Raw genomic sequence first — 27536 nt, 5'->3', positions numbered from 1 at the left:
AACCGCAGGGCGGCGTCGCTCGAACAGGGCGGATAATGACATCGGACGACGATGACGACGACGCCGCGGGATTTTAATCCAAGGAGGTGGAGGAGGCTCCGTGCGACTCGTCCGCCGGCTCGTTTAACCAGGTGGCGGACGCTTAAGCCAGCGAACGGCCGCGCCCCGCGATTACCGCTTGGGAACGAGGGCGTCGTGACATTTCACGTCCCAATGTTTCATTTACATGCTTAGCGCTTTTGCAGATAAAGTTTTCAAATGCGTTTGTGCGCGTTCTCTCCGTCCTGCGCCCGTCTGCTTGTGTCCGCTCATCCGTCTATCCGATGCAATAGAAACTTTGAGCGTAAGGTCACGTTGCTACTTAGGGACTTGCCCTATGGAAAGCTGGCCACGTTGATCAAAGGACAATTGCCAAAAGGTTGTAGGAACAAACCAGCGCTAAAAGGCCTGGCCTTGGCACCCCGGCCCTCCTAGCCGAAGCACGCCCTCCCCGGCAGAGCAGCCCCATGGTCTCACAGCGGCCTACGGAGGTGCGCGCCCGGTCCGAGCGTTTGCACCATCGCCGCTGTGTAAACACTTCAGAGGGGTAAACGAATTGGTGCCACAGATGTTAACTCCCTCGCCCGGTACACAGGAGGTCGTGGGGTCGATCCCGACCCTGACGCCTACATATTTGGAGTTTGCGTGTGCTCCCGCTGGTGGCGTGGATTTTTCTCCGGGTCCTGTGTAGCTCTTTTTCAGAAGCGACCTGGCCACAAATGATAGCTCCACCAAGTGACTCATCATCATCACGTGGAACTGTATAGAAGCAGCCAAATGCTCTAAAAGGCATGTTTATAAACGTGGACGGAGAAGAATCCACGCGACCACGGGGAGAACACGCAAACTCCAAATGTACAGGTGGCAGGGTCGGGTCCGAACCCACAGCCTTCTGTATACCAGGCGAGGTAGTTAGGTCTCCCTTACCATAAACTTATAACCAAGTATGATCCTGCATGGTCACGTAAATAATAACGATGACAACTGACAGCACTTTCAATCCACCGCTTGATCAAGGCATCCCCTCTGGCCGTGCCGGTCACGGGGTGGTTTTTGGCCATACTTCACCACAATGCTCAGTGCAGGTCGGTGATGCGGAGAGGCCCAGAACCGGTTCCGGAAATCACTTGCAACCGACGTTAGGCACGACCAGGGATCGAACTCAGGTCCGTCCGCAGGTCCCCAAGTGCAGTGTGCTAACCGCTGCACCGCCGCTCCCCCCCCCCCCATTCCCAGTAGAATACTAACTGGAAACCACGCAGAAAGAGTGGCCGTGGCTGATAAGGAACTAAACCAAAGCCATCGCGCATGGGCTGAACTGTTGGGGGGTTTTTATTTTGGCTTAAGGTTAAACAGTCGAAAGGTTTGTGTCAAGCACAGGCGATTGGGAACAAGCTCATTTAACCGTCTTTGTGTTTATTTTGTTCTCCCCCCCCCCGTACGGTGCAAAAGAAGTTCAACACACGAACGTAACCACCGAACATCATCCCCGAACGGAATAAAGTGGACTACCGAGGGCCGAGTAGGGACTTTCGAAAACATTTGGCGGGCGACCCACGCTCACCACCCCCCCCCCCCTGCAATATGGCCCTTGCAGTGACCAGGAGCAGTGGCTAACACACTCACGCACATGTCATTCACACACACACACAGAACAGACTGTTAGGGCAGGTTGCTGTTATAGCGAGCAGCACCTATGAAGGCCGGCACAGCGCAAGAGGGAGTGGCGGGGCCTAGCACCACGCCCGGCCGCCTTTGTCTTCCCACCGCCGATGTGCTGTACACACATATTCGTCAACCGATGTTGGCCGTGAGCGGGAACTGAACTCGCGAGTCGCCAGGTGCGAATGGGCACATTGCACTAACCACTTGCGCCACCGCTCCACACACACACAAGATAAAGATCCCCCCAACCCAACCGCAGAGCTCTGAACAGACTTTTGGGGCAAGTGCTGTTAGCGAACACAACAACAACAGCAGCCACCATTCGCTCCTCAGTGACGGTGAGGTCACCACGGCGCTTGTGCCAGGCTAGGTGCACTTCCGAGGCGAGCACACACACACAAATGCATGTTTACAAGTACATGATGTTTAAATGTGTAGGTGTCTCACTCTAGTTTTATGAAACAGGCGCTGTAAAATATTAACTACTTCATTACCAGCTGTCCAAACGTCATGCCTACCACGTGTTTGTGTGTGTGTACACACAGGTGTTTGTGTGTGTGTACACACAGGTGTGTGTGTGTGCGATCTTGCAATATACACAAACACACAGGTGTTTGTGTGTGTGTATACACACACCTGTGTGTGTATACACAACACACACACACGTGTTTGTGTATGTGTGTGTACATACACACACAAACAGGTGTGTTTGTGTGTGTGTGTATACACAACACACACACACGTGTTTGTGTATGTGTGTGTGTACACATACACAAACAGGTGTGTGTGTGTACACAAACACAAACAGGTGTGTGTGTGTGTGCGATCTTGCAGTGGGGTGCTCGGTAGCGGTTAGCGTCTACGCTGCGCTACGAACCCGGCGACCCAAGTTCGATTCCCGCTCACGGCCAACACCACCGGTGACGATTATCTGAACCGGTCCTGGTCGACTCAGCCTCAAATGAGTTACCCGGTGCTGCGTGTGAACATCGACACTGGGAAGACAAAGGCGGCCGGGGTCGTGCTGCTGGCCACCCACCCCCCCGTGTGCCACAGAGCCGGTAGCCTTCACAGGTGCTGCTACACTTGCCCCAACATTCCGTGAAGGCTACACGGGGCATCTTTGTCCGAGGCGACATTTAAACTTGCCACTCGTCATGATGATCGATCGAACGCACGAGGCGATCAGCACGGCGCGTCAAAGTGACCCTAGATGATCATAGCCAGCGACTTTGTCTTCATTGTTATTACCACCACAGCCATCGTCATGGCAACGGTCATTCTAAACATACATCAACATCGTCGTCACCATCACTATGGATCCATCATCAACATGATCATTATAATTTGTGACATCACCATCATCAATGATGATCAATTCACTGCTGGATGAAGGCCTACCCAAATCACTACAATTGCCATCATCATCAGAGCCATCATCATCACAATCATTGTTTTAGCAATCATCACCATGATTACGACAGAGTTCACAGTGATTGTGATTGTCGTGACGGCGTCTTGTTGATGTTGTGATTTTAGGATGATGGTCATTGTTGGAACGATGATTCAAGATCACGACGCCTGAGCATCGACGTGATGATGATGATTGATGGTCGTGATACCTGTGATGGCTATAATGTTGACGGTGGTGATGATGATGATGGTTGTGATACCTGTGATGGCTATAATGTTGACAGTGATGATAATGATGGTTGTGATACCTGTGATGGCTATAATGTTGACGGTGGTGATGATGATGATGGTTGTGATACCTGTGATGGCTATAATGTTGACAGTGGTGATGATGATGATGGTTGTGATACCTGTGATGACTATAATGTTGATAGTGGTGATGATGATGATGGTTGTGATACCTGTGATGGCTATAATGTTGACGGTGATGATGATGATTGTGATACCTGTGATGGCCATAATGTTGACGGTGGTGATGATGATGATGGTTGTGATACCTGTGATGGCTATAATGTTGACGGTGGTGATGATGATGATGATGGTTGTGATACCTGTGATAGCTATAATGTTGACGGTGATGATGGTTGTGATACCTGTGATGGCTATAATGTTGACAGTGGTGATGATGATGGTTGTGATACCTGTGATGGCTATAATGTTGACGGTGATGATGATGGTTGTGGTACCTGTGATGGCTATAATGTTGACGGTGATGATGATGATGGTTGTGATACCTGTGATGGCTATAATGTTGACGGTGGTGATGATGTCGTGGTGATGGCCATGCCACTGATGATGTCTGTGATGATGATGATGGTGGTACATGTGATGACTATAATGTTGATGGTGGTAGTATAGTGATGATGGCCATGACACTGATGTCTGTGATGGTGGTGGTGGTGGTACATGTGATGACTATGATGTTGATGGTGGTCGTAGTGATGGTGATGATGTCGTGGTGATGGCCATGCCACTGATGATGATGTCTGTAATGATGATGGTGGTACATGTGATGACTATAATGTTGATGGTCGTAGTAGTGATGGTGATGATGTCGTGGTGATGGCCATGCCACTGATGATGATGTCTGTGATGATGATAATGATGGTGGTACATGTGATGACTATAATGTTGATGGTCGTAGTAGTGATGATGATGGTGGTGGTACATGTGATGACTATGTTGGTGGTGGTACATGTGATGACTATGTTGGTGGTGGTAGTATAGTGATGGTGATGATGGCCATGCCACTGATGTCTGTGGTGATGATGATGATGGTGGTACATGTGATGACTATAATGTTGATGGTGGTAGTATAGTGATGGTGATGATGTCGTCACGATGGCCATACCACTGATGTCTGTGATGATGATGAACATTCAGCAGCATTCATTATAATCCTGTGATGGTTGAATTATTTACGACTATTTAACACCAATGACGCTTTAACAATATTATTGATGACGATGCATTACTGATGCTCACGAATGACATTGACTCTTGGTTATTTATGATAAGTCATTAATTATTGATGATTTTAACACTGATTTATTGCTGATGTACAGTACCCTTGAACGTATACGATAGTTACACTGATCGCGTATTATAAACATCAATAACTCGACTGTTTATCGATCACATTACAATACTGCACTGGTGATTATTTCGTCGCAATAATCATTAATGATGACGGCGTAATAGAGAAAAGTTCTCTCGAGAGAAGAAATCATAACGATGGTGATGATGGTGACGATGATGATGACGATGGTGATGGTGACGATGGTGATGGTGACGATGATGGTGACGATGATGATGATGACTATAATAATGACTATAGTGATGATGATGGTGACGATGATGACTATAATGATGGTGACGATGGTGATGGTGACTATAATGATGACTATAATGATGACTATAATGATGGTGACGATGATGATGATGATGATGGTGACGATGATGATGACTATAATGATGATGGTGACAACGGCGATGATGACGATGATGGTGAACACTCTTGAAATGATTTCCGGACTTCATCCAGCAGTGGATCGATCTACGAGACCGAGGGAGCCGAGGCGAACTCACAAATTTCGACCTCCTCAGCTGCTCCGGGACCTCGTCCGAAGCCACCGCCGACGAGGAGGAGGAGGCGGATGAGGTATTGGTGTTGTTGGTGGTGGAGGTGGTGTTGGCGGTGGTGGAGACGCCGAAGCTGCCCCTGTGGGATGATGACGATTCTCGCCGTAGCAGCTTGGAGGCAGCAGCAGCAGCAGGATGAGCAGCAGGAGGAGGAGGGGGAGAGGAGTCCAGCCCCGCCGCCTTCTCTCCCTCGCTCTCCATCACGGTCGTCGCTGCTGTTGATGTTGTTGTTGATGTTGTTGTTGATGTTGTTGTTGTTGATGTTCTTGATGCTGTTGTTGATGTTGTTGTTGTTGACGGCGGTACAGCTAGCAACAGCGAGGACTGTGCCGTAACGCACGCACGTGTCACCACTACAGGCTTGTGTGTGTCTGTATCTGTGTGTATATGTGGTCGTATGTGTGTCTGTCTGTGTGTATCTGTATGTGTCTGTCTGTCTGTGTGTGTATCTGTGTGTCTGTGGGTGTATGTGTCTGTCTGTGTGTATCTGTGTGTGTGTCTGTGTGTATCTGTGTGTCTGTCTGTGTCTGTCTGTGTGTGTGTGTCTGTCTGTGTGTGTGTGTCTGTGTGTGTGTCTGTCTGTGTGTATCTGTGTGTCTGTGTGTCTGCGGGTGTATGTGTGTGTCTGTCTGTGTGTGTCTGTGTGTATCTGTGTGTGTCTGTCTGTGTGTGTGCGTGTGTCTGTGTGTGTGTATGTGTGTGTCTGTCTGTGTGTATCTGTGTGTGTCTGTCTGTGTCTGTGTGTGTGTGTCTGTGTGTGTGTCTGTGTGTCTGCGTGTCTGTGTGTGTATCTGCGTGTCTGTGTGTGTCTCTGTGTGTATCTGCGTGTATCTATGCGTGTGTCTGAGTGTCTCTGTGTGTGTCTGAGTGTATGTCTGAGTGTGTCTGAGTGTGTCTGCGTGCGTGTGTGTGTCTGAGTGTGTGTCTGCGTGTATGTGTCTCTGTGTGTATCTGTGTGTGTGTCTGAGTGTCTCTGTGTGTGTCTGAGTGTGTCTGCGTGCGTGCGTGTGTGTGTCTGAGTGTGTGTCTGCGTGTATGTGTCTCTGTGTGTATCCGCGTGTGTCACCACTTGCTGCTGCTGCCACTGGAACCCAGCGTGCTGGGCACATGGGGTGGGGCCCGGCGCTTTTACAAGCTGCACCCCAAAAATATATCACCACCACCCCCCACTACCACCGACACCCCCCACCACCACCCTCCACCACCACCCTCCACCACCCCCACCATCACCGCCCCCCCACCACCCCCACCACCACCCTCCACCACCCACCACCCCCACCACCACCCTCCACCACCACCCCCACCATCACCCCCCACCATCACCACTCCCCACCCCCCAACAACACCCCCCCACCACTCACCACGCGCCACCACCACCTACCCCCACCCCACCAACTCACGCCATTCGCCACCAAGTGACGGTGACGTCACCACGGCGCTCGTGCCAGGCTAGGTGCACCTTGAGGTCACGTGAAGTGTCGAAGCCTCGCTGGCAAGAGGAGGTCACGGGACAGACCCAGCAGGTGCCACGCCTTGGCTGACTGAGATGACTGGCCGATGCACCACCAGCTGTGCCAGGCTAGGTGCAGGAGGTCACGGGACAGAGCCAGCAGGTGCCATGGCTTGGCTGACTGAGATGACTGCCCGATGCACCACCAGCTGTACCCCCTACTGTGCCAGGCTAGGTGCAGGAGATCACGGGACAGACCCAGTAGGTGCCATGGCTTGGCTGACTGAGATGACTGCCCGATGCACCACCAGCTGTACCCCCTACTGTGCCAGGCTAGGTGCAGGAGGTCACGGGACAGACTTGGCAGGTGCCATGGCTTGGCTGACTGAGATGACTGGCCGATGCACCACCAGCAGTACCCCCTACTGTACCAGCTTGTATTTTATCCGCCCGGCGCTCCGCTCGTTGTTGTGAGCGTCGCTCCTCTGCCCTCCGTTGTTGCTGGAGGGCGACTGCCTCCAACTGCCCAGTAGCAGCAGCAGCGTCCTTCACGAGCCTCCTCCATATGGACACAGACACATGCACGCACACACATGTACGATCAGTGGGGCGTTCACATTTTCTAAATATAAGAATAATTAAGCCTAATTAAATGAATCCGCCCATGCCCAATGTATGGGCCCGAGCCAGCCATACCCCAGGAAACATTGAACGTCTGGGGCAACGTTGGGTATAAAAAACAAAAATTCTTGGGACTCTATGTCAGTCTGGGATGCCACGTGAGTCTACGGGTTTTCATACAAGCCCACGATTCTCAACATAAGTCTACTGGGTCTCTGTGTACGTGTAATGAGTTTCTTTGTAAGTCTTTGGATTGTCTGCATAAGTCATCAGCTCTCTAACACTCGAGTGTAATCACAGGCATTGGCTGGAACCCGGAATCGAACCGAGGCAATCAATGGTGCCATGCGCATCGTTTCTGACATCGAGGCCACCCAGACACCCACCACGAGGATTGGTGCATCCATAATTGAGGGCCCTGGGAGAGCAGGCCACAGCCTTCATCCAGCAGTGGATAGGATCATGGCAGGTGATAACGAATGAGATGGGAATCTGGACCTAGCTGGCATCGTTGTTCAGACCTGGTAACCTCCATCACCTGGGTTAGATCGCGTGAATATCGACGTGTCCGTTCACCCACCACCAACCCTACACAGCCAATTATTAAGCTTTGTCTCCAGTGGCCACCAGTCTCTTCACACTCACAACTGACTCCCCTGTCATTACCTCGCGTGGCCACCAGTCCCTTCACACTCACAGCTGACTCCCCTGCCATTATCTCCCGTGGCCACCAGTCCCTTTGCACTCACAACTGACTCCCCTGTCATTACCTGCCGTGGCCACTAGTCCCTTCACACTCACAGCTGACTCCCCTGTCATTACCTCGCGTGGCCACCAGTCCCTTCACACTCACAGCTGACTCCCCTGCCATTACCTCCCGTGGCCACCAGTCCCTTTGCACTCACAACTGACTCCCCTGTCATTACCTCCCGTGGCCACCAGTCCCTTCACACTCACAGCTGACTCCCCTGTCATTACCTCCCGTGGCCACCAGTCCCTTCACACTCACAACTGACTCCCCTGTCATTACCTCCCGTGGCCACCAGTCCCTTCGCACTCACAGCTGACTCCCCTGTCATTACCTCCCGTGGCCACCAGTCCCTTCACACTCACAACTGACTCCCCTGTCATTACCTCCCGTGGCCATTAGTCCCTTCACACTCACAACTGACTCCCCTGTCATTACCTGCCGTGGCCACTAGTCCCTTCACACTCACAGCTGACTCCCCTGTCATTACCTCGCGTGGCCACCAGTCCCTTCACACTCACAACTGACTCCCCTGTCATTACCTCCCGTGGCCACCAGTCCCTTCACACTCACAACTGACTCCCCTGTCATTACCTGCCGTGGCCACCAGTCCCTTCACACTCACAGCTGACTCCCCTGTCATTACCTCCCGTGGCCACTAGTCCCTTCACACTCACAACTGACTCCCCTGTCATTACCTCCCGTGGCCACCAGTCCCTTCGCACTCACAACTGACTCCCCTGTCATTTCCTGCCGTGGCCACCAGTCCCTTCGCACTCACAACTGACTCCCCTGTCATTACCTCCCGTGGCCACCAGTCCCTTCGCACTCACAACTGACTCCCCTGTCATTACCTGCCGTGGCCACCAGTCCCTTCGCACTCACAACTGACTCCCCTGTCATTACCTTGCGTGGCCACCAGTCCCTTCACACTCACAACTGACTCCCCTGTCATTATCTCGCGTGGCCACCAGTCCCTTCACACTCACAACTGACTCCCCTGTCATTACCTCCCGTGGCCACCAGTCCCTTCGCACTCACAACTGACTCCCCTGTCATTACCTCCCGTGGCCACCAGTCCCTTCGCACTCACAACTGACTCCCCTGTCATTACCTCCCGTGGCCACCAGTCCCTTCACACTCACAACTGACTCCCCTGTCATTACCTCCAGCGACCGCTGGTGGCATCTCTGGCGCGTGACCATTCCTCGATGCCACCACCCGCATGGTCCGCCGTGTGCTCTCGAGGGCTGGGTCACGCTCTCTCGACAAAACGGGCACGCGTCTTTGGGGATGGCCGTGCTGTTTTATTTGCGTAGGGGTTTTTTTGTTTCTTGCCGTTGGTTTTTCACACCTGATGATGACCGTTTGCGTTATGGTCGAAACGTCGTGAGAATTTTTATTGTTTTATATATATTATTGTTTCCCTTCAACGTGACTTTACCAAAAGAGCTAAGCATATAGATCCATAGACTCGCACAGAGACTCATAGACGCAAACATAGACCCATAGACTCAAACATAGACCCATAGACTGTCACAGAGACCCATAGACCCACACAGAGACCCATAGACCCACACAGAGACCCATAGACTGTCACAGAGACCCATAGACTCACACAGAGACCCATAGACTCGCACAGAGACCCACCCTGTCAGTCACACAGAGACCCATAGACTCACACAGAGACCCATAGACTCGCACAGAGACCCATAGACTCACACAGAGACCCATAGACTCGCACAGACACCCATAGACTGTCACAGAGACCCATAGACTCACACAGAGACCCATAGACTCGCACAGACACCCATAGACTGTCACAGAGACCCATAGACTCACGCAGAGACCCATAGACTCACACAGAGACCCACCCTGTCAGTCACACAGAGACCCATAGACTCACACAGAGACCCATAGACTCGCACAGAGACCCATAGACTCACACAGAGACCCATAGACTCGCACAGCCACCCATAGACTGTCACAGAGACCCATAGACTCACACAGAGACCCATAGACTCGCACAGACACCCATAGACTGTCACAGAGACCCACCCATAGACTCACGCAGAGACCCATAGACTCACACAGAGACCCACCCTGTCAGTCACACAGGGACCCATAAACTCACACAGAGACCCATAGACTCGCACAGAGACCCATAGACTCACACAGAGACCCATAGACTCGCACAGACACCCATTGACTGTTACAGAGACCCATAGACTCACACAGAGACCCATAGACTCGCACAGACACCCCTAGACTGTCACAGAGACCCATAGACTCACGCAGAGACCCATAGACTCACACAGAGACCCATAGACTCACACAGAGACCCATAGACTCGCACAGAGACCCATAGACTCACACAGAGACCCATAGACTCACATAGAGACCCATAGACACACATAGAGACCCATAGACTCACACAGAGACCCATAGACTCACACAGAGACCCATAGACTCACACAGAGACCCACCCTGTCAGTCACACATAGACCCATAGACTCACACATAGACCCATAGACTCACACAGAGACCCATAGACTCACACAGAGACCCATAGACTCGCACAGAGACCCACCCTGTCAGTCACACAGAGACCCATAGACTCACGCAGAGACCCATAGACTCACACAGAGACCCATAGAATGTCACAGAGACCCATAGACTGTCACAGAGACCCATAGACTGTCACAGAGACCCATAGACTGTCACAGAGACCCATAGACTCACACAGAGACTCATAGATACACAAATAGACCCACAGATTCACAAATTGGAATCGGTTCCGCGCTACAGGTTATTAATCGCTACAGGTTATTAATCGCTACAGGTTATTAATCGCTACAAGTTATTAATAGCTACAAGTTATTAATCGCTACAGGTTATTAATCGCTACAAGTTAGTAATCGCTATAGGCTATGAATCGCTACAAGTTATTAATCGCTACAAGTTATGAATCGCTAAAAGTTATGAATCGCTACAGGCTATGAATCGCTACAAGTTATTAATCGCTACAAGTTATTAATCGCTACAGGTTATTAATCGCTACAGATTATTAATCGCTACAAGTTATTAATCGCTACAGGTTAAATTTAATCGTGCACCGCCTGTAATCGACGATTGCTAAAACTCCGATTACGCGCGCGCGGGTCCCGACCACGTGACCACACACTCCGCCCCCCCGCAAACTCACACACCCGGAAGTGAGCAGCTTCCCACCCCGCCCTTACCCAAGATGGCGGCGCCCAGCGACACGTGCGCCTTCATCTTGACCGTGGCCGGAATCACCCTCTTCAAATGCCTCCTCGTCCCCGCCTAGTGGGTCACGCTCGCAGCCGCCTCGTCGTTGTCGCAGGCTAAGCGCGAGGGGGAGCGGGCGGCGGGGGTAGCCTGGGAGCAGCGTGCTTGGATCTGTGTGGTCACAATCGTAGTAAACATTGCCACGTTGCACAGAGACCCATCGATCTGTACAGACTCGTACATACACCCATAGATTCATAGAGACCCATAGATTCATACAGATTCGCACAGACACCCATAGATTCATACAGAGACCCATATTCATACAGATTCGCACAGACACGCATAGATTCATAGAGACCCATAGATTCATACAGACTCGCACAGACACCCATCGATTCGTACAGATTCGCAGACACCCATAGATTCATACAGAGAACCAAAGATGCATACAGATTCGTACCGAGACCCATAGATTCATACAGACTCGCACAGACACCCATAGATTCATACGGAGACCCATACATTCATACAGACTCGCACAGACCCATAGATTCATACAAACTCGCACAGAGACCCACAGATTCATACAGATGCCCATAGACTCACACGGAGATAATTTGTTTATACTTTCCTCTGTAACTTGTGCCACACGTGGGCAGGTGTCATAAGTTGCAAGGCTGCCTAGCAGTATAGTGGGCAGCAGAGGGCAGTGTAGCGCAGCCACATTCATTTGTAAATTAATGTAAATGTTGTGGCTTGTAAAATGTGGCTTGTCTCTCCAACACACCGGTGTGCTGTACTGGTGACGAATTGGCACGTTCTGTGGACATTCGTTTGTGTACTACTGTACAGTGTTGTATTGTACTTGTATGCTCCCACGCCTTCGCCAAACCGCGCCGAACAGAGTGGTGCGAAGTCGTTTGGGAGTCGCGCCGATCTCTACGTGATCCACCAACCGTCGCAGAAGTCACCGCACCCGGCAGGGATTGCGTCCCATCCAGCAGTGGATTGAACATGCTAGCGAAGCGTGTCTGGCCTGGTGGGGAGCGATAGTGTAGCGGTTAGCGCGCTGCGCTACGAACCCGGCGACCCGAGTTGGATTCCCGCTCACGGCCAACACCGGTGACGATTTATCTGAACCGATCCTGGGCCTCCCCTAGGTCGACTCAGCCTCAAACGAGTACCTGGTGCGATGTGTAAAACATCGCCACTGGGGAGACAAAGGCGGCCGGGCGTGGTGCTGGCCACCCACCCCCTCGTGTGCCGTTCCGGCCATCGTAGGTGCTGCTACTCGCAAACAGCACTTGCCCCAACAGCCTGTTAAGGCTACACGGGGGATTTTGTGTTGTGTGCTGTTGCCCGCGTGCGTTCTCTCTGTCTCTCGCGTGCGTGAAGTCGTTCCACGGATTTTGAGGTGCACCGCAATTGGCTGGCAATCACGCACAGTCTGCCCGTCTCACAATGGTACTACGAGGTGAGTCTGCCGCTTGCGTTGAACGCGTGCGGCGTTTCACTCACTCGCTCGCTCACCCACTTGGTGGGGATCGCTCACCTTCGCTCACTAAGTTTCCGATCCTCACTCACAACTCCCTTATTGGTACCCGTAGATCACCACACGACCCCCATAATCTCCATCTCGTAACCACCACCACCGCCACCGTTCCTGTTCTCTCTTCATATTCTCATTATATCACCCCGTGCATTCATTCCATTCAACATTTACTGTCAGATTCATAATTCTCATTAGACGGCTATCACTGATTCACCCCAATCATCATCATCTACTGTCAGAATAATAATTCTCATACGGCTATCACAGATTCACCCCAATCATTCAATCCATTCATAATATACTGTCAGAATAATAATTATTCTCATAATACGGCTATAAATCATTCACCCCAATCATCATCATCATGAACTGTCGTCAATTTCTCTTTCACCAAATTCACGCATCACAGATTCGCCCCCCCTTGATTCCCTCTCGTCCATTTCATTCACCGCATCTCCACCATTACATTCACACACGAGTTATTGTTGTACCGTTAACTCTTGGTTAAGGCGCTGTGTAATTACGTTAAGATAAGTGGCGACGCATTACTCGGCGACTCTCACACGCAACCATTTGGCTCGTTAAAGCACCGCCGATGTAAAATCATCGAAGTAGCTCTAGCCCAGCGTTCGTCATTCATCGTCAGAGGGGGAGCCACTTGGCGCCGAGAAGACATCGTCGCTGCGGGGACCGTCACACGTTTGAAACCATTGGGGGGTTGACAGCAGCACGACGATGGTGATGGTGATGATGGGGAGGTGTTGGTGATGATGATGGGGAGGTGTTGATGGTAATGATGATGATGGGGAGGTGTTGATGGTGATGATGATGGGGAGATGGTGATGATGGGGAGGTGTTGATGGTGATGATGATGGGGAGGTGTTGATGGTGATGATGATGATGATGGGGAGGTGTTGATGGTGATGATGGTGATGGGATGGTGTTGATGGTGATGATGATGGGGAGGTGTTGATGGTGATGATGGGGTGGTGTTGATGGTGATGATGATGAGGAGGTGTTGATGGTGATGATGATGATGGGGAGGTGTTGATGGTGATGATGGGGAGGTGTTAATGGTGATGATGATGGGGAGGTGTTGATGGTGATGATGATGATGGGGAGGTGTTGATGGTGATGATGATGATGGGGAGGTGTTGATGGTGATGATGGGGAGGTGTTGATGGTGATGATGATGGGGAGGTGTTGATGGTGATGGGGAGGTGTTGATGGTGATGATGATGATGGGGAGGTGTTGATGGTGATGATGATGATGGGGAGGTGTTGATGATGATGATGATGGGGAGGTGTTGATGGTGATGATGATGGGGAGGTGTTGATGGTGATGATGATGGAGAGGTGTTGATGGTGATGACGATGATGATGGGGAGGTGTTTGATGGTGATGATGATGGGGAGGTGTTGATGGTGATGATGATGGGGAGGTGTTGATGGTGATGATGGGGTAGTGTTGATGATGATGATGGGGAGGTGTTGATGATGATGATGGGGTGGTGTTGATGGTGATGATGATGGAGAGGTGTTGATGGTGGTGATGATGATGATGATAGGGAGGTGTTGATGGTGATGATGATGGGGTGGTGGTGGCGTTTTCACTCTTTTTGTATTGTTGGGGGCTGCACTATAGGCCATCAGGGGCCACCAGTGCCTCTCGGGGCCTGGCAGTGAAGAACACTTCTCTAAACGAACAACAGCACAATCACCATGCTTTGTTTATTTAGCTGAGGAGCGGTGGCGCAGTGGTTAATGCGCTTCACTGCGAGCTGGCGGCCCGAGTTTGATGAGCGAACGCCACGCGCGGCGTCACGAGTTGACGCTGTCGCAGTTACCGGACGACGCCCGGGGCGAGGTGTTTTGTCAGAGGCGACGAGGAGGCTTCGTCAGCGTTGTGGTTGGTACGGTGCCGAGGCCTGGACATTGCTTCCAGCTGATGTGGACCGGCTTGCCAGTCCTTCCACGCGCGATGCCAACGACGGCCTATTTCTTGGCAACCCGATGGTTCCACTTCGCCAGGAACGTCACCGTTGGCGTTTGCGACCGGTCATCCCGACGACCGAGAGCTTCGGTTCGAGGGGGACGGTCCGCGTCCCCCCCCCCCCTCCATGATCCATGGATCAAACGGATCACCCGAGACGCCGGTCTACGGCGGCCCAGATCGGTTTGAGCGCGAACGCCGTCGCAAGGGGGCGCGCCGCGCCGTTGGAGCGACGGTCCCTCGCTGGACCGCTCGTGACGGACGGACGACGACGAGAAGGCGCTCGCGCCTCTTGACCCCGGGTGCGCCGCCGCTTCGCCGGCAGGACACGTCGGAGTGGACGCTGGACTACCCGCCGCTGTTCGCGTGGCTGGAGCTGGCGCTGTCGCACGCGGCCCGATGGTTCGACCCGGCCATGCTGGCGGTGGGCAACGTGGGCTACACGAGTCCGGCCACCGTGCTCTTCCAGCGCCTCTCCGTCACGGCCACCGACGCGCTGATCGTCTACGCCGCGTGGGAGTGAGTGGCGGCGTCACCCGCACACGTGCGGTGGAGAGAGAGCCTGGTGACTGGTGGGGTCTCCAGACACTGACTGGTGACTGGTGGGGTCTCTAGACACTGACTGACTGCCTGGTGACTGGTGGGGTCTCTAGACACTGACTGACTGCCTGGTGACTGGTGGGGTCTCTAGACACTGCCTGGTGACTGGTGGGGTCTCCAGACACTGACTGGTGACTGGTGGGGTCTCTAGACACTGACTGGTGACTGGTGGGGTCTCTAGACACTGACTGGTGACTGGTGGGGTCTCTAGACACTGACTGGTGACTGGTGGGGTCTCTAGACACTGACTGGTGACTGGTGGGGTCTCTAGACACTGACTGGTGACTGGTGGGGTCTCTAGACACTGACTGGTGACTGGTGGGGTCTCTAGACACTGACTGGTGACTGGTGGGGTCTCTAGACACTGCCTGGTGACTGGTGGGGTCTCTAGACACTGCCTGGTGACTGGTGGGGTCTCTAGACACTGACTGACTGGTGGGGTCTCTAGACACTGACTGGTGACTGGTGGGGTCTCTAGACACTGCCTGGTGACTGACTGGTGGGGTCTTTAGACACTGACTCACTGACTAGTGACTGGTGGGGTCTCTAGACACTGACTGGTGACTGGTGGGGTCTCTAGACACTGACTGGTGACTGACTGGTGGGGTCTTTAGACACTGACTGACTGGTGGGGTCTCTAGACACTGACTGGTGACTGGTGGGGTCTCTAGACACTGACTGGTGACTGGTGGGGTCTCTAGACACTGACTGACTGGTGACTGGTGAGGTCTCTAGACACTGACTGGTGACTGGTGGGGTCTCTAGACACTGACTGACTGGTGGGGTCTCTAGACAGTGACTGACTGACTGTTGGGGTCTCTACACAGTGACTGACTGGTGGGGTCTCTAGACACTGCCTGGTGACTGGTGGGGTCTCTAGACACTGACTGGTGACTGTGGGGTCTCTAGACAGTGACTGACTGGTGGGATCTCTACACAGTGACTGACTGACTGGTGGGGTCTCTACACAGTGACTGACTGACTGGTGGGGTCTCTAGACATTGACTGGTGACTGGTGATTGGTGGGGTCTCTAGACAGTGACTGACTGGTGGGATCTCTACACAGTGACTGACTGACTGGTGGGGTCTCTAGACACTGACTGACTGGTGGGGTCTCTAGACACTGACTGGTGACTGGTGATTGGTGGGGTCTCTAGACAGTGACTGACTGGTGGGATCTCTACACAGTGACTGACTGACTGGTGGGGTCTCTACACAGTGACTGACTGACTGGTGGGGTCTCTAGACACTGACTGACTGACCAGTCTCTGGTGGTGTCAATATGATCAGCACGGCTTTGTCTATGTTTGGTCCCTCCATTAGCATGTGGCCTTCCCACCAAGACACCGTGACCCTAACTTGACTTCACTCAACGACTTTCCATCAATTTGGCAGTGGACAATGGCATCGCTACCCCCCTCCCCCACTGCCTGAAATCCGTGCCGACCGTTGCCGCGTGCAGGTGCGGCCGGTGCGTGCGTGGCAAGGCCAAGGCCCGTCCGGGAGAGCTGACGCCTAGCCCCGGCCTGGGCCTCGCCGCTCTGCTCGTCACCAACGTCGGGCTCCTGCTCGTCGACCGTATCCCGGCCGTCGCCCGCCGGCGCCTTGAGGCGATTAGGAGAACAAAGTCGATTAATCGGCTAGAAAATGTAATATCGACTTCTTCTTGCGGATGATTACTTTAAAAAAAGGACAGCCGTCCTTCCCCCCCCACATCCTCCTGAATGTGGGAAACCCCCAACAAGCCACGCCCCTCTATGAGCCACGCCTCCCACGAGCCACGCCCCCTATTCGAGCCACGCCCCCCATACGAGCCACGCCCACTACGAGCCGACACTCCATCTCTGAGAAATAAAAATATGGGATTGGCCGTCGTGCAACGAGCACCCCTCTGGGTAGCGGAGCGGCGTGGGGAAGCGCTGCCCGTTACCACGTGGACCACGAGTCACTTGAAGGGATCACAGCAGTAGTCCGACAGCATGGGGTACAGCACTGTTTCTCACGAGAGTTCCTGATGGGATATTTTTGTTTTAACGGCATGACACCAATAGCACAATAGGATTGAAATTATGGATAATGAAAGTTATTGATAATCGTAAATAAAGAAAATTTACCGTGAAGAGGATGCCATGAAGCCAATTCCAAATCCATTTATGTTTATCTTCCTGTCTAAAGTCATTGTTTCTAAACCCCATCCTGCCAGATATCCATTTTCAATACAACGGTTTCCTCTCCGGACTGATGCTGTTGTCCATTGCCCGCCTGTACCAGGTGATGCCCGTAAGCGTGTTTGTGGTTCGTTGTTTTCTTGCACAGAAGCCAAATCGGCGTCACGGTTACGTCATGAACAACAGCGATTGTGTCGTTAACAATCGCTGCACAGGCTTTGGGAATGTGGCAGGGGGGCTGGCGGTGGAGTGGGCGTGTCTATGTAAAAGTGGGCGGGGCTCGCGGAGGGTGGGAGGGGCCGCCAGTGCACCGTGTGTCCCGGCTGAGCCTCCCAGACGCGTGGCAGCTGCTGTAAGTTATTTTGCGAGCTCTGCCAAGCCGATCAACCGGTTGGCGCTGGTGACGGATCTTTTTATATAATGGTAGTCATAATAATGTCAACAAATCGCACGAGCGTAGTGCCGCTCGACAAAGAACCGCGCTTCGAGGACCGTACCACAGCGGCCGGGTGGTCGGAAGGTCGCGAGTTTCAATCCCGCTTGGGGGGGTTGACTCAGACCATCATCGTCAACCCTCCGGGGTAGATAAAACGAGCAACAATTTGCCGACAAGTCCACACGAACGGTTGCCCACATTCCTGCCATAGGAATGTGGAATTTCCCACCACTGGCTCTGCAGGGCTGTAAACAGGTGAGCCTCATTGCCTCGATGCTTGTTTGGGGCGCCACAGTGGTGAGATGTTGACTACCTCCTGGTATACAGGAGGTCGTGGGTTCGATCCCGACCCTGACGCCTGCTGCTGCTGTATATTTGGAGTTTGTGTCTCTCTCTCCGTGGTGAGATGTTGACTACCTCTCCTGGTATACAGGAGGTCGTGGGTTCAATCCCGACCCTGACGATGCCTGCTGCTGCTGTATATTTTGAGTTTGTGTCTCTCCGTGGTAAGATGTTGACTACCTCGCCAGGTCTACAGGAGGTCGTGGGTTCGATCCCGACCCTGACGATGCCTGCTGCTGCTGCTGCTGTATATTTGGAGTTTGTGTCACTCTCTCCGTGGTGAGATGTTGACTACCTCTCCTGGTCTACAGGAGGTCGTGGATTCGATCCCGACCCTGACAATGCCTGCTGCTGCTGTATATTTGGAGTTTGTGTCTCTCTCTCCGTGGTCGCGTGGATTTTCTCCGGGTCCTCCGGTGTTTCCCCTCCACATTTAGAGGCAACAACGCTGCGAGTTACTTGGCCGCTGTAAATTCCCACGCGATGATGAGCCACTTGATCGAGCCATCACTCGTGACGGCCAGGTCGCTGCTGAAACGAGAGGCGTACAGCTCGGTGGGGCCTTAACTAAAGTAAAAAAATAAAAACAACTAGTTTGAGCAGCGGGAGGTCCTGTCGTGATCTCCTCCGAGTGGCTGGCGACGCGTCGCGTTTCCCCTCCTGCAGGGCAAGGTCTACACGGCTGCCTTCCTCTTCTCTCTGCTGCTCAACTTCAAGCACATCTACCTGTACCTGGCGCCGGCGTACGGCGTCCACATGCTACGCACGTTCTGCTTCATGCGCAGTCGCCCCGGTGAGGCCCCCGTGTGCGTGTCCATCTTCGGTGTGCGTGTCCATCTTCGGTGTGCGTGTTCACCATCTTCCATGTGCGTGTCCATCTCCCGTGTGCGTGTCCATCTTCCATGTGTGTCCATCTTCCATGTGTCGCCATCTCCCATGTGTGTCCATCTTCAATGTGTGTCAATCTTCAATGTGTGTCCATCTTCAATGTGTGCCAATCTTTAATGTGCGTCACGATCTCCCATGTGCGCGCGTGCGTCTAGACGGGAGTGTGCTCTGGAGAAGTCTGAGCGTGGCCCGTCTATCGGGGCTGGCCGCGATCGTCCTGTCCGTGTTCGCCTGCTCCTTCGGCCCGTTCATCGCCATGGTGAGCAGCCCCTGCCCGCGTCTCAAAGGCCCGAGTTCAATCCCCGCAACGGGCGTCTATAACGGGAGGGCTTAGAACGAGACACCGAGCCGGTTAGCTCCGAAGCCCTGGGTTCACACCCTGGGACCGGCCGAGTCTTCTCCTGGCAGAGCCGGGCTACGGCTTCTCCTCGACGCCCACGGGAAGGGAGTTGCGCACACCATCTGCGTGTGATCCGCTAACCCTCTCCCGCGCAGTGCTGGGTCGCAGGCAGCCACGCGCATGGCCACCGCGCCCCGGCTCTTTTTGATTGCGATGATGACGACGATGACGACTGCGGCGATACCGACTACGACGATGATAAGACTCGCGATGCCAAATCTGAGCCGCCGTTATTATTGCTGACGGTTCGTTTTGAAGGCAGCTCGTCGTCGTCATCATCTGCGCGCGATCCACCAACCCTCCCTGCCGCCTCCACAGTGCTGGATCGCCTGGCTAAGCAGCTGCGGCCAGCTGCGGCGTGGCCACCGCGGCCCGGCCGCGAGGGGCTTGCGTGCGCGCTGAAACCGTGGCGCTCCCGCGCGTGCGAGCAGGGCCAGCTGCCGCAGGTGCTGTCACGCCTCTTCCCCTTCCGGCGGGGGCTCTGCCACGCCTACTGGGCGCCCAACGCGTGGGCGCTTTACAACGCCGCCGACAAGGCGCTCGCCATCGCCGGTGAGACGCTGCCGCCACGGCGCTAACCTCCGCTCGGTGACCCCCCCGACCGGTGAATTGTTTGTGTAGATTACACGGTGCCAGCGGTAGACTTGCACGGTGCCAGCGGTAGACTTGCATGGAGCCAGCGGTAGACTTGCGCGGTGCCAGCGGTAGACTTGCACGGTGCCAGCGGTAGACTTGCACGGAGCCAGCGGTAGACTTGCGCGGTGCCAGCGGTAGACTTGCGCGGTGCCAGCGGTAGACTTGCATGGAGCCAGCGGTAGACTTGCACGGTGGCAGCGGTAGACTTACACGGTGCCAGCGGTAGACTTGCACGGTGCCAGTGGTAGACTTGCACGGTGCCAGCGGTAGACTTGCACGGTGCCAGCAGTGGAAATGGGGCCGGAACGACCCGGAACTCCGTGGTGGCGGTGGTGGGGAGCGGTATTGTAGCGGTCAGCGCACTGCGCTACGAACCTGGCCACCCGAGTTCGATTCCCGCTCGCGGCCAACCCCAACGACAATTATCTGAACCGGTCCTGGACCTCCCCTAGGTCGACTCGGCCTCAGATTAGTACTTGGTGCGGCGTGGTGCTGGCCACCCACCCCCTCGTGTGCAGTACCGGCCTTCACAGGTGCTGCTCGCTCACAGCACTCGCAGACAGCTGCACACGACAGCAGACGGCCGCTCACGCAGCGGAGAGAGAGCAGCAGCCCCCCATACCCCCCACCCCCCCCCCCACGTCGTCTCCTCTGCGCCGCTGCAGGCGTCCGTGCGGGGCTCTGGAACGGAAGCTCCCTGGCCACGGCGGCCATGACAGGAGGGCTGGTGGGCGAGGCCGAGCACGCCGTGCTGCCCTCCGTGCCGCCCGGCGCCACCGTCGCCTGCACGCTGCTCGCCATGCTGGTGAGACGGACCAGCCGCACCCACCACTCGGCTCCTACCCACTCGCCTACCACCCCTCGCCTAACCCTGCCCTGCACCCACCACGCCTCTCCCAACATCCTCTCGCCTACCCCCCACTCGCCTACTGCCCATAAAGATGGCTGCGAGCTCAGGCTAGCAGTGGATTGGCCATGGCCGACGACAATGACGACGATTGCGTTGCACGTTGGTTTCCTCCGAGCCTTTGGGTAGTTGATGCCCCCCCCTCCTCCTCCCCCCTCAACCCCTCCCCCCCCTCTCTCTCCCTCCCACGGGTGACGCGCGAGGGCCGATGCAGCCGGCGCTGTGGGCCCTGTGGTCGCGGCCGTGCGGCCCGCGCCACTTTGTGCGCTGCGCTACGCTCTGCGCCCTGGCGTCGTTCCTCTTCGGGTGGCACGTCCACGAGAAGGCCATCCTCATCGCCATCCTCCCACTCACGTACGTGCCGCGTCATCGCCACCGGGGCCGAACGTGCATGCCGCCGCTCAGTGTTGGAAGCCGTGCTCGGGCGCCGCTCGTTCGTTTCTCTCTGGACGTCTGTGAAAAAAGAGCTTTATAGCTCATCGGGTTCCTCCGGTGTAGATGAATATTCTGATTCTCGAATATCCTCCCGGCTTCGGTCGATTGCTGTTGAACGTCACTTTCTGCTCTCGTCTATTCATCGAGGGCCTTCACTCCTTCCCCCCCGCACCTACGATTGCCACGGCTGGCTACGTACGGTGCGAAAGAAGTTTACCGTGCACACACACACACATACGTACAAGGCGCTTGACACAGCTCACAAAGCGACGACGGAATGGAGTGATGCAGCTGGCAGGGGAGTACTTCAATGGATGACAATGACGACGATGACGACGATGACGACGACGACGATGACGACGACGATGACGACAATGATGCGTCATCACGTCTCCGGTGCCTCGGAACAAAACGAGCATCGAACGGCGCTCCGACTCCCGCGCAAGTGCCGGAAGTTCCACGTTCCCGTGACGGCAAACGACCCAGCTCGGCAGGTGGGGCGCAGGCCGTGCCCCGTGACCTCTGACCGGCGACCTCTGACCGGCGACCTCTGACCGGCGACCTCTGACCGGCGACCTCTGACCGGCGACCTCTGACCGGCGCCGCTAACGACGCCGCTTCCTCGCAGACTCCTGGCGGTGGAGAGCCGAGAGGACGCTGAGACGTTCCTGATCTTGGCCACGACCGGCCACCTATCGCTGTTCCCGCTCATCTTCACCCTGCCTGGTGAGCGGCGGCCGAGACGCCTTCAGCCCCCACGCACCAAGACAAAGGCCCCCCCTCCGTATAGCCTGGACAGACTGTCGGGGCAAGTGCTGTTCGCGAGGCGACCCGGGGGAGGCCCGGACCTGGTTCAGATCTTGGTCACCGGTTGTCGGTCACTGTGAGCGGGAATCGAACTGTGCCCGACGGGTTCGTAGCGCAGCGCGTTAACCGCTGCTCCACCGCTCCCCAAAGACAAAGATCCCCCGTAGAGCCTCGGCAGACCGTTGGGGCAAGTGCTGTTAGTGACGAGCACCTATGAAGGCCGGCACGGCGCATTTGTCTCCCCGATGCTGATGTTTACACACCGCGTCAGATATTCATTTAAGGCTGAGCACACGAAGCTACATGGCTCTCTTTCAGAAGCGACCAGGCCACATGATAGCTCAACGAAGTTGCTGTATCATCGTGTGGAAATCTATCGCAGCCAAACACTCTAAACGCGTGACGTTGATTCTAAATGTGGAGGGAAAAACCGGAGGACCCGGAGAAAAATCCACAAGACCACGGGGAGAGAGAGAGAGAGACAGGCAAACCCCAAATATGCAGCAGGCATCGTCAGGGTCGGGATCGAACCCCACGACCTCCTGTATACCAGGCGAGGTAGTTAACATCTGCTAGCCCTCCATGGGATTCCCATGGTGGCGAGGAAATGAAGCGTTTCATGATCCACGCGTTTTGCACGATTTCACTTTTGACCTCCGATCTCTGTCCACAGAGTTGCCCATCAAGATCGGCCTGATGCTGATGTACACCATCTTTAGCTTCTCCACCCTCGGGTCGCTCGTGTGGTGAGTCCCGATGTCTCTCGAATGTCCGTACGTATGTGTGCTGGGTCATGTAGCCCGCATGCCCAGCCACCGCATGCCCCCAAGCAGCTTTTGTTTGGCCGCATAGAGGGGGGGAAACGGGCACGGCGCGGGCAGGAGAAGAGATGGAGCTGATTTGGTATGGGAGGACGTGGAGCTGAGTGGACTTGCCGATGACTGGTACCAGCGGTGTCAAGATCGCCCTCTGTGGAGGAGGCTCGTGAAGGATGCTGCTACTGGGCAGTTGGAGGCAGTCGCCCTCCAGCAACAACAGAGGGTAGAGGACTGACGCTCACAAGAAGGGGCGGAGCGCCGGGCGGCTAATATGCAGCAAGTAGGTACAGTAGGGGGCACAGATCTACCAGTCATATCAGTTAGACCTCCAGTCAGCGAGCCTTCGACAATTCACGTGGCCTCAAAGTGCACCTGGCCTGGCACAGAGGCGCCGCGGTGACGTCACCGTCACTTCGTGGCGGATGGGCGGGTATTGGTATTGGTGGTGGTGGGGAGCGGTAGCGTCGTGGTTAGCGCGCTGCGCTACGAACCCCGGGCGACCCGTGTTCGATTCCCGCTCACGCCCAACACCAGTGATGCCACGGTGGCTAGGAGACGTTGACCACCTCCAAAAGTCTGGCGAATGGCGGGCATCGGTACGTCGAACTTCTTCCGCAACCGTGCGTCGCCAGCCGTGCGAGCGAAACGCAACGCGTTCCGTGTTCCATTGGGAGGTGGCAGCGCGCTCCGGAAAGCCGGTTACGTCAGCGACGGTCGGCGCTCATTTGTACTCGGGGCCGACCTTTCGCGACCGATGTCAGGGTTCGTCGTTAACTTTCCTTCGGGTCTCATCGTCGTGCGTGTGTAATGGCCAGTTGTTTTTGTTTTAGCAATATCCCTCCACCACCCGACGACGGAGCCAGTCAAATAGAGTTGTCACGTTCCATTTTGTTTATCAACAAACTGGAGGAGGAAGGGGGGGGGGAGGAGCGAGGGTTGAAAACCCCAAGCAAACCTTTTGACAATTTTTATGCGAACAACGTTTCGCTGTACCTACGGAACCTTTTTTGCCGGTATCATAATTATGAAAAAATCTGAATAGGCGTTACCTTCCTCGGCAGCGAGACAGGAGGTGTTACGACGTCCAAACACCAAATATAGACACCTATTGGTGTCGGCGTTTAGCGTTTGAACGATCGTGGTGCGAGGGTATCAATAGGGGGGTTTCATTCATTTTATCTGCGTGTCACGAGGGGGCCGAACATAGCGGGGAACCCAGGGGAAACGGCCGGCCGGCCGGCCGGCCGGACGGGGTGAGAACACAAACTCCAGACAGAGAGGCGCCCGAGTCGGGAACCGAATCCAGCGGCCGCTAGGCGCGTGCATCGCCGCAAACGCGCGTCGAGTCTCACTGACGGCGCCGCCGCCGGTGTCTCCCCCGCCCCGCCCCTTGCCCAGCGGCGCCAGGGAGCGCCTGCTGGGCCCGTGCGCCGCGGGCTACCTGGCCGGCCTGGCCGCGCTGGCGCTGCTCGTGGAGCTCGCCTTCCCGCTGTCGCCGTGGCGAAGCTCGATGCCCTTCCTGCCGCTGCTCGCCACTTCCTGCTACTGCGCCGTGGGCGTCGCCATCGCCTGGTTCCGCCTCCTGCGCTCGCTGGGCTCCGCCCACCGCCCCCGCGGCCGAGACGACGACCGGCGGAAGGCGCAGTGACGGCCGGCGGCGGTCGCGGTCGTTCAGAAATCTTTATAGACGACCACGAGAGGAGGAGGAATTTGCGTTTTACGGACCTCGACCGTTTCCGGTTCCATCCCCGCGATCTTGCCCCTAGGGAAGCGCCCCCCCCCCCCTCCACCAGCGGCAGCCGCCCCCGTGCGGTGCAAGGCAAGGCGTACGCAGCACCGGCCTGCAAGTGGGGCTTGGACTGCCAGCAGTGCTAATGTACGAGCAGTTTTACAAACTTGGGCCGTGAAGCCTACTCCGTTCTGAACAAGGCCATTGGGGATCTCGCACCCACACGCGGTATTACTGGTAGGAAACCTAGTGGACTGAAAGCCCAACCGGGATTAATTCACAGGAGGCAGGGGATTAATTGTGGATGTCTGTGGATGTCTGTCCACGTGGGAAGGGGTGGGGCTGGGTGGAGAGGGGAGGGTAGGGGGAGGGGCTGGGTGGGGAGGGGAGGGTGGGGCTGGGTGGGGAGGGGCTGGTCACCCCGTGGTGCCCTTATAAAACTCAACATTTAACCTACTCACGCCGGCTTGTGCCCGCCCTCACAGTCGGGAATATTTACTGAATACACCACGTGGTGCCGCCGTTGACCCTGGCCATTGACCGAGCAACCCAACGTTCCTACCAGCTCCTTCCGCAGGAGAATGTGTTAAACCAGGCTGGCCGCCACGAGCGGGGGGGGGGGGGGGGCGGGGGGGGGGGCTAAAGGGCCACGTCCAGGCGTGTCCGGGATCATTTCGGCGGATTCAGAGGAGCCGCCCTCCCGTGCCCTCGCCCACAATCATTTGCAAAAAGAAAATCACGGTTTCGTCCCGAGCTTAAGATTCTCTGGCCCCATAACTGAATTTGCGGCAATAGCGGTGGAGGGCGGGGCTAGCTGTGTCCCGGCTGAACCTCCCAGTTATTTTGCGAGCTCTGCCAAGCCGATTCGTCTGGTGACGAATCTTTTAATATAACGGTAGTCGTAATAATAATAAATCGCACGAGCGTAGTGCCGCTCGTCAAAGAACCGCGCTTCGAGGACCGTGCCCCAGCGGCGGGGTGGCCCCAGGGGCAGAGCGAGCGCCTCGCGGTCGGAAGGTCACGAGTTCAAATCCCGCTCGGGGGGGGTGGGGGTGGAGGAGTGAACTCGCGAGTTGATTGTCAAAATAAAAAATAAGCATCGCTTTTGTGCAGAAATCAACGGTAGTTGTCCAATAGGCGGATCCAGCCCCCCCCCCCCGCCATATGAACGTGGAATTTCCATCGCTGGCCGTGCAGCGTGGCTGTAAACGGTAGAGGAGCGCCGATGCCTCGACCCTCATCTGAGCGAGGGGAGATCCGCTCTGACCTGCAGACGCGTTCGTACGTGTCGTGAAACTCGGAACTCCACCGTTCGCCACTCTGGTTCTTCTCGTTAGCCTTGCAGGCCCGCTGCGTTGAGCCGACTGGCTTCTTTTACATGTTCTTATTTCAGCTTTGTAGGCCTACTGTTGGACGTGCCGGAGTGATGCTCTGAAGCAAGGCGCATTGCAAATGCAATTGATTATTCTTTGTTTTAAATTGACTCTAAAACTTGCGTCTGAAGTGTTGGTGCTGTTGTTGGTACAAGAGTTTGCGTCTTTAAATGTTTACCACGACAGCACGGAACGGGGGGGGGGGGCGACCCAAAGTTTGAACTCGGTGCTCTGTAGGTTTTTTTTAAATATTTTATAGTCTGGTTTTGTTTCACTTGATGGAGTTGTGTGACGTACGTATGTTAAACTTCTTTCGCACCGTATACGTAGCCAACCGTGCTAATCCGAGGTGCGGGGGAAAGACGACAAACTAAACACCACAAAGAGCAGAGGTAAAGAAATTTGTTATCAATCTTTGATTATGTAAAAGTGCATCACAGCTCCCAGTGGCTTCCTGATATGGGCAGGAAGAGCGTTCCAGACGACCACAGAAGAGCATCTGAGAGCGCCGCGCGATGATGTGGTGAAAGCGCCGCCTTTGTTCGATGGCCGAGCCAAAAGTTTGCGTGACGATGGTTTAAAATGAGGTAATCATCGTCGCCATCGTCCGCAGCGATCATCGCACGCGAGCATGTGATGCAAGGGTTGGTGGGTCACGGAGAGATCTGTGAAAGACCAAAAAGCCGATGATCTGTGCAATTCCAGGAGGTGGCAGTACGGCAAGTGGGTTCGTAAATTAAACCTGACTGTGAGCCTCCACTGTGTGTGCGTCATTTGCTCCTACTGGTACGCTGCTTTCTTCCCACGTTCGAATGGAGTTGGTTAAACGTCTCGAAATGTGTCTCGAGACTCGGTGCGGATTTCCTGTATAAATAAAGAGAACCACAATGATGGGGCTACCGATCTTCATCGCCATAATCATCACAACAACCGCTATCTTCGCCGCAATCATTACACCGTGAACGACTCAACTGGGGTCACCGTACACACGCAGCGGCAATCGTCCCCTGCTGGCTGCAAACTCATGCCCAGGGACAGTTGCCACTGGGGGTGCCCCTAG

General features: G+C 54.9%; 2 protein-coding genes across 2 annotated transcripts in view; one reads left to right on the top strand and one right to left on the bottom strand.

The window, feature by feature from the left end:
* Positions 1-6143, bottom strand: part of LOC116955781 (protein diaphanous homolog 2-like) — a 78389-nt gene extending 72246 nt beyond the window's left edge. The window contains exon 1 of the mRNA XM_076053377.1: positions 5266-6143. Coding sequence (XP_075909492.1) covers positions 5266-5520 — 255 coding nt within the window. The 5' untranslated portion in view covers positions 5521-6143. The remainder of the gene's footprint in view (positions 1-5265) is intronic.
* A 558-nt stretch (positions 6144-6701) lies between these two features.
* ALG8 (ALG8 alpha-1,3-glucosyltransferase) lies at positions 6702-27367 on the top strand. The gene is made up of 13 exons (XM_032976937.2): positions 6702-11468; positions 12789-12867; positions 15263-15456; positions 17000-17115; positions 17741-17808; positions 19150-19276; positions 19527-19630; positions 20203-20323; positions 21073-21212; positions 21529-21668; positions 22378-22475; positions 23230-23302; positions 24773-27367. The coding sequence occupies exons 1-13, from the start codon at positions 11386-11388 to the stop codon at positions 25020-25022; spliced, it is 1593 nt and encodes a 530-aa protein (XP_032832828.2). The 5' UTR covers positions 6702-11385; the 3' UTR covers positions 25023-27367.
* The last annotated feature ends 169 nt before the right edge of the window (positions 27368-27536 follow it).

The sequence above is a fragment of the Petromyzon marinus genome, chromosome 61, assembly GCF_048934315.1.
Source record: "Petromyzon marinus isolate PM22_M1 ecotype Great Lakes invasive population chromosome 61, UKy_Petmar_22M1.pri1.0, whole genome shotgun sequence".
NCBI lineage: Eukaryota > Metazoa > Chordata > Hyperoartia > Petromyzontiformes > Petromyzontidae > Petromyzon > Petromyzon marinus.
The sequence above is the reverse complement of the archived record's forward strand: the minus strand, read 5'-3'. Positions and strand labels throughout refer to the sequence as shown.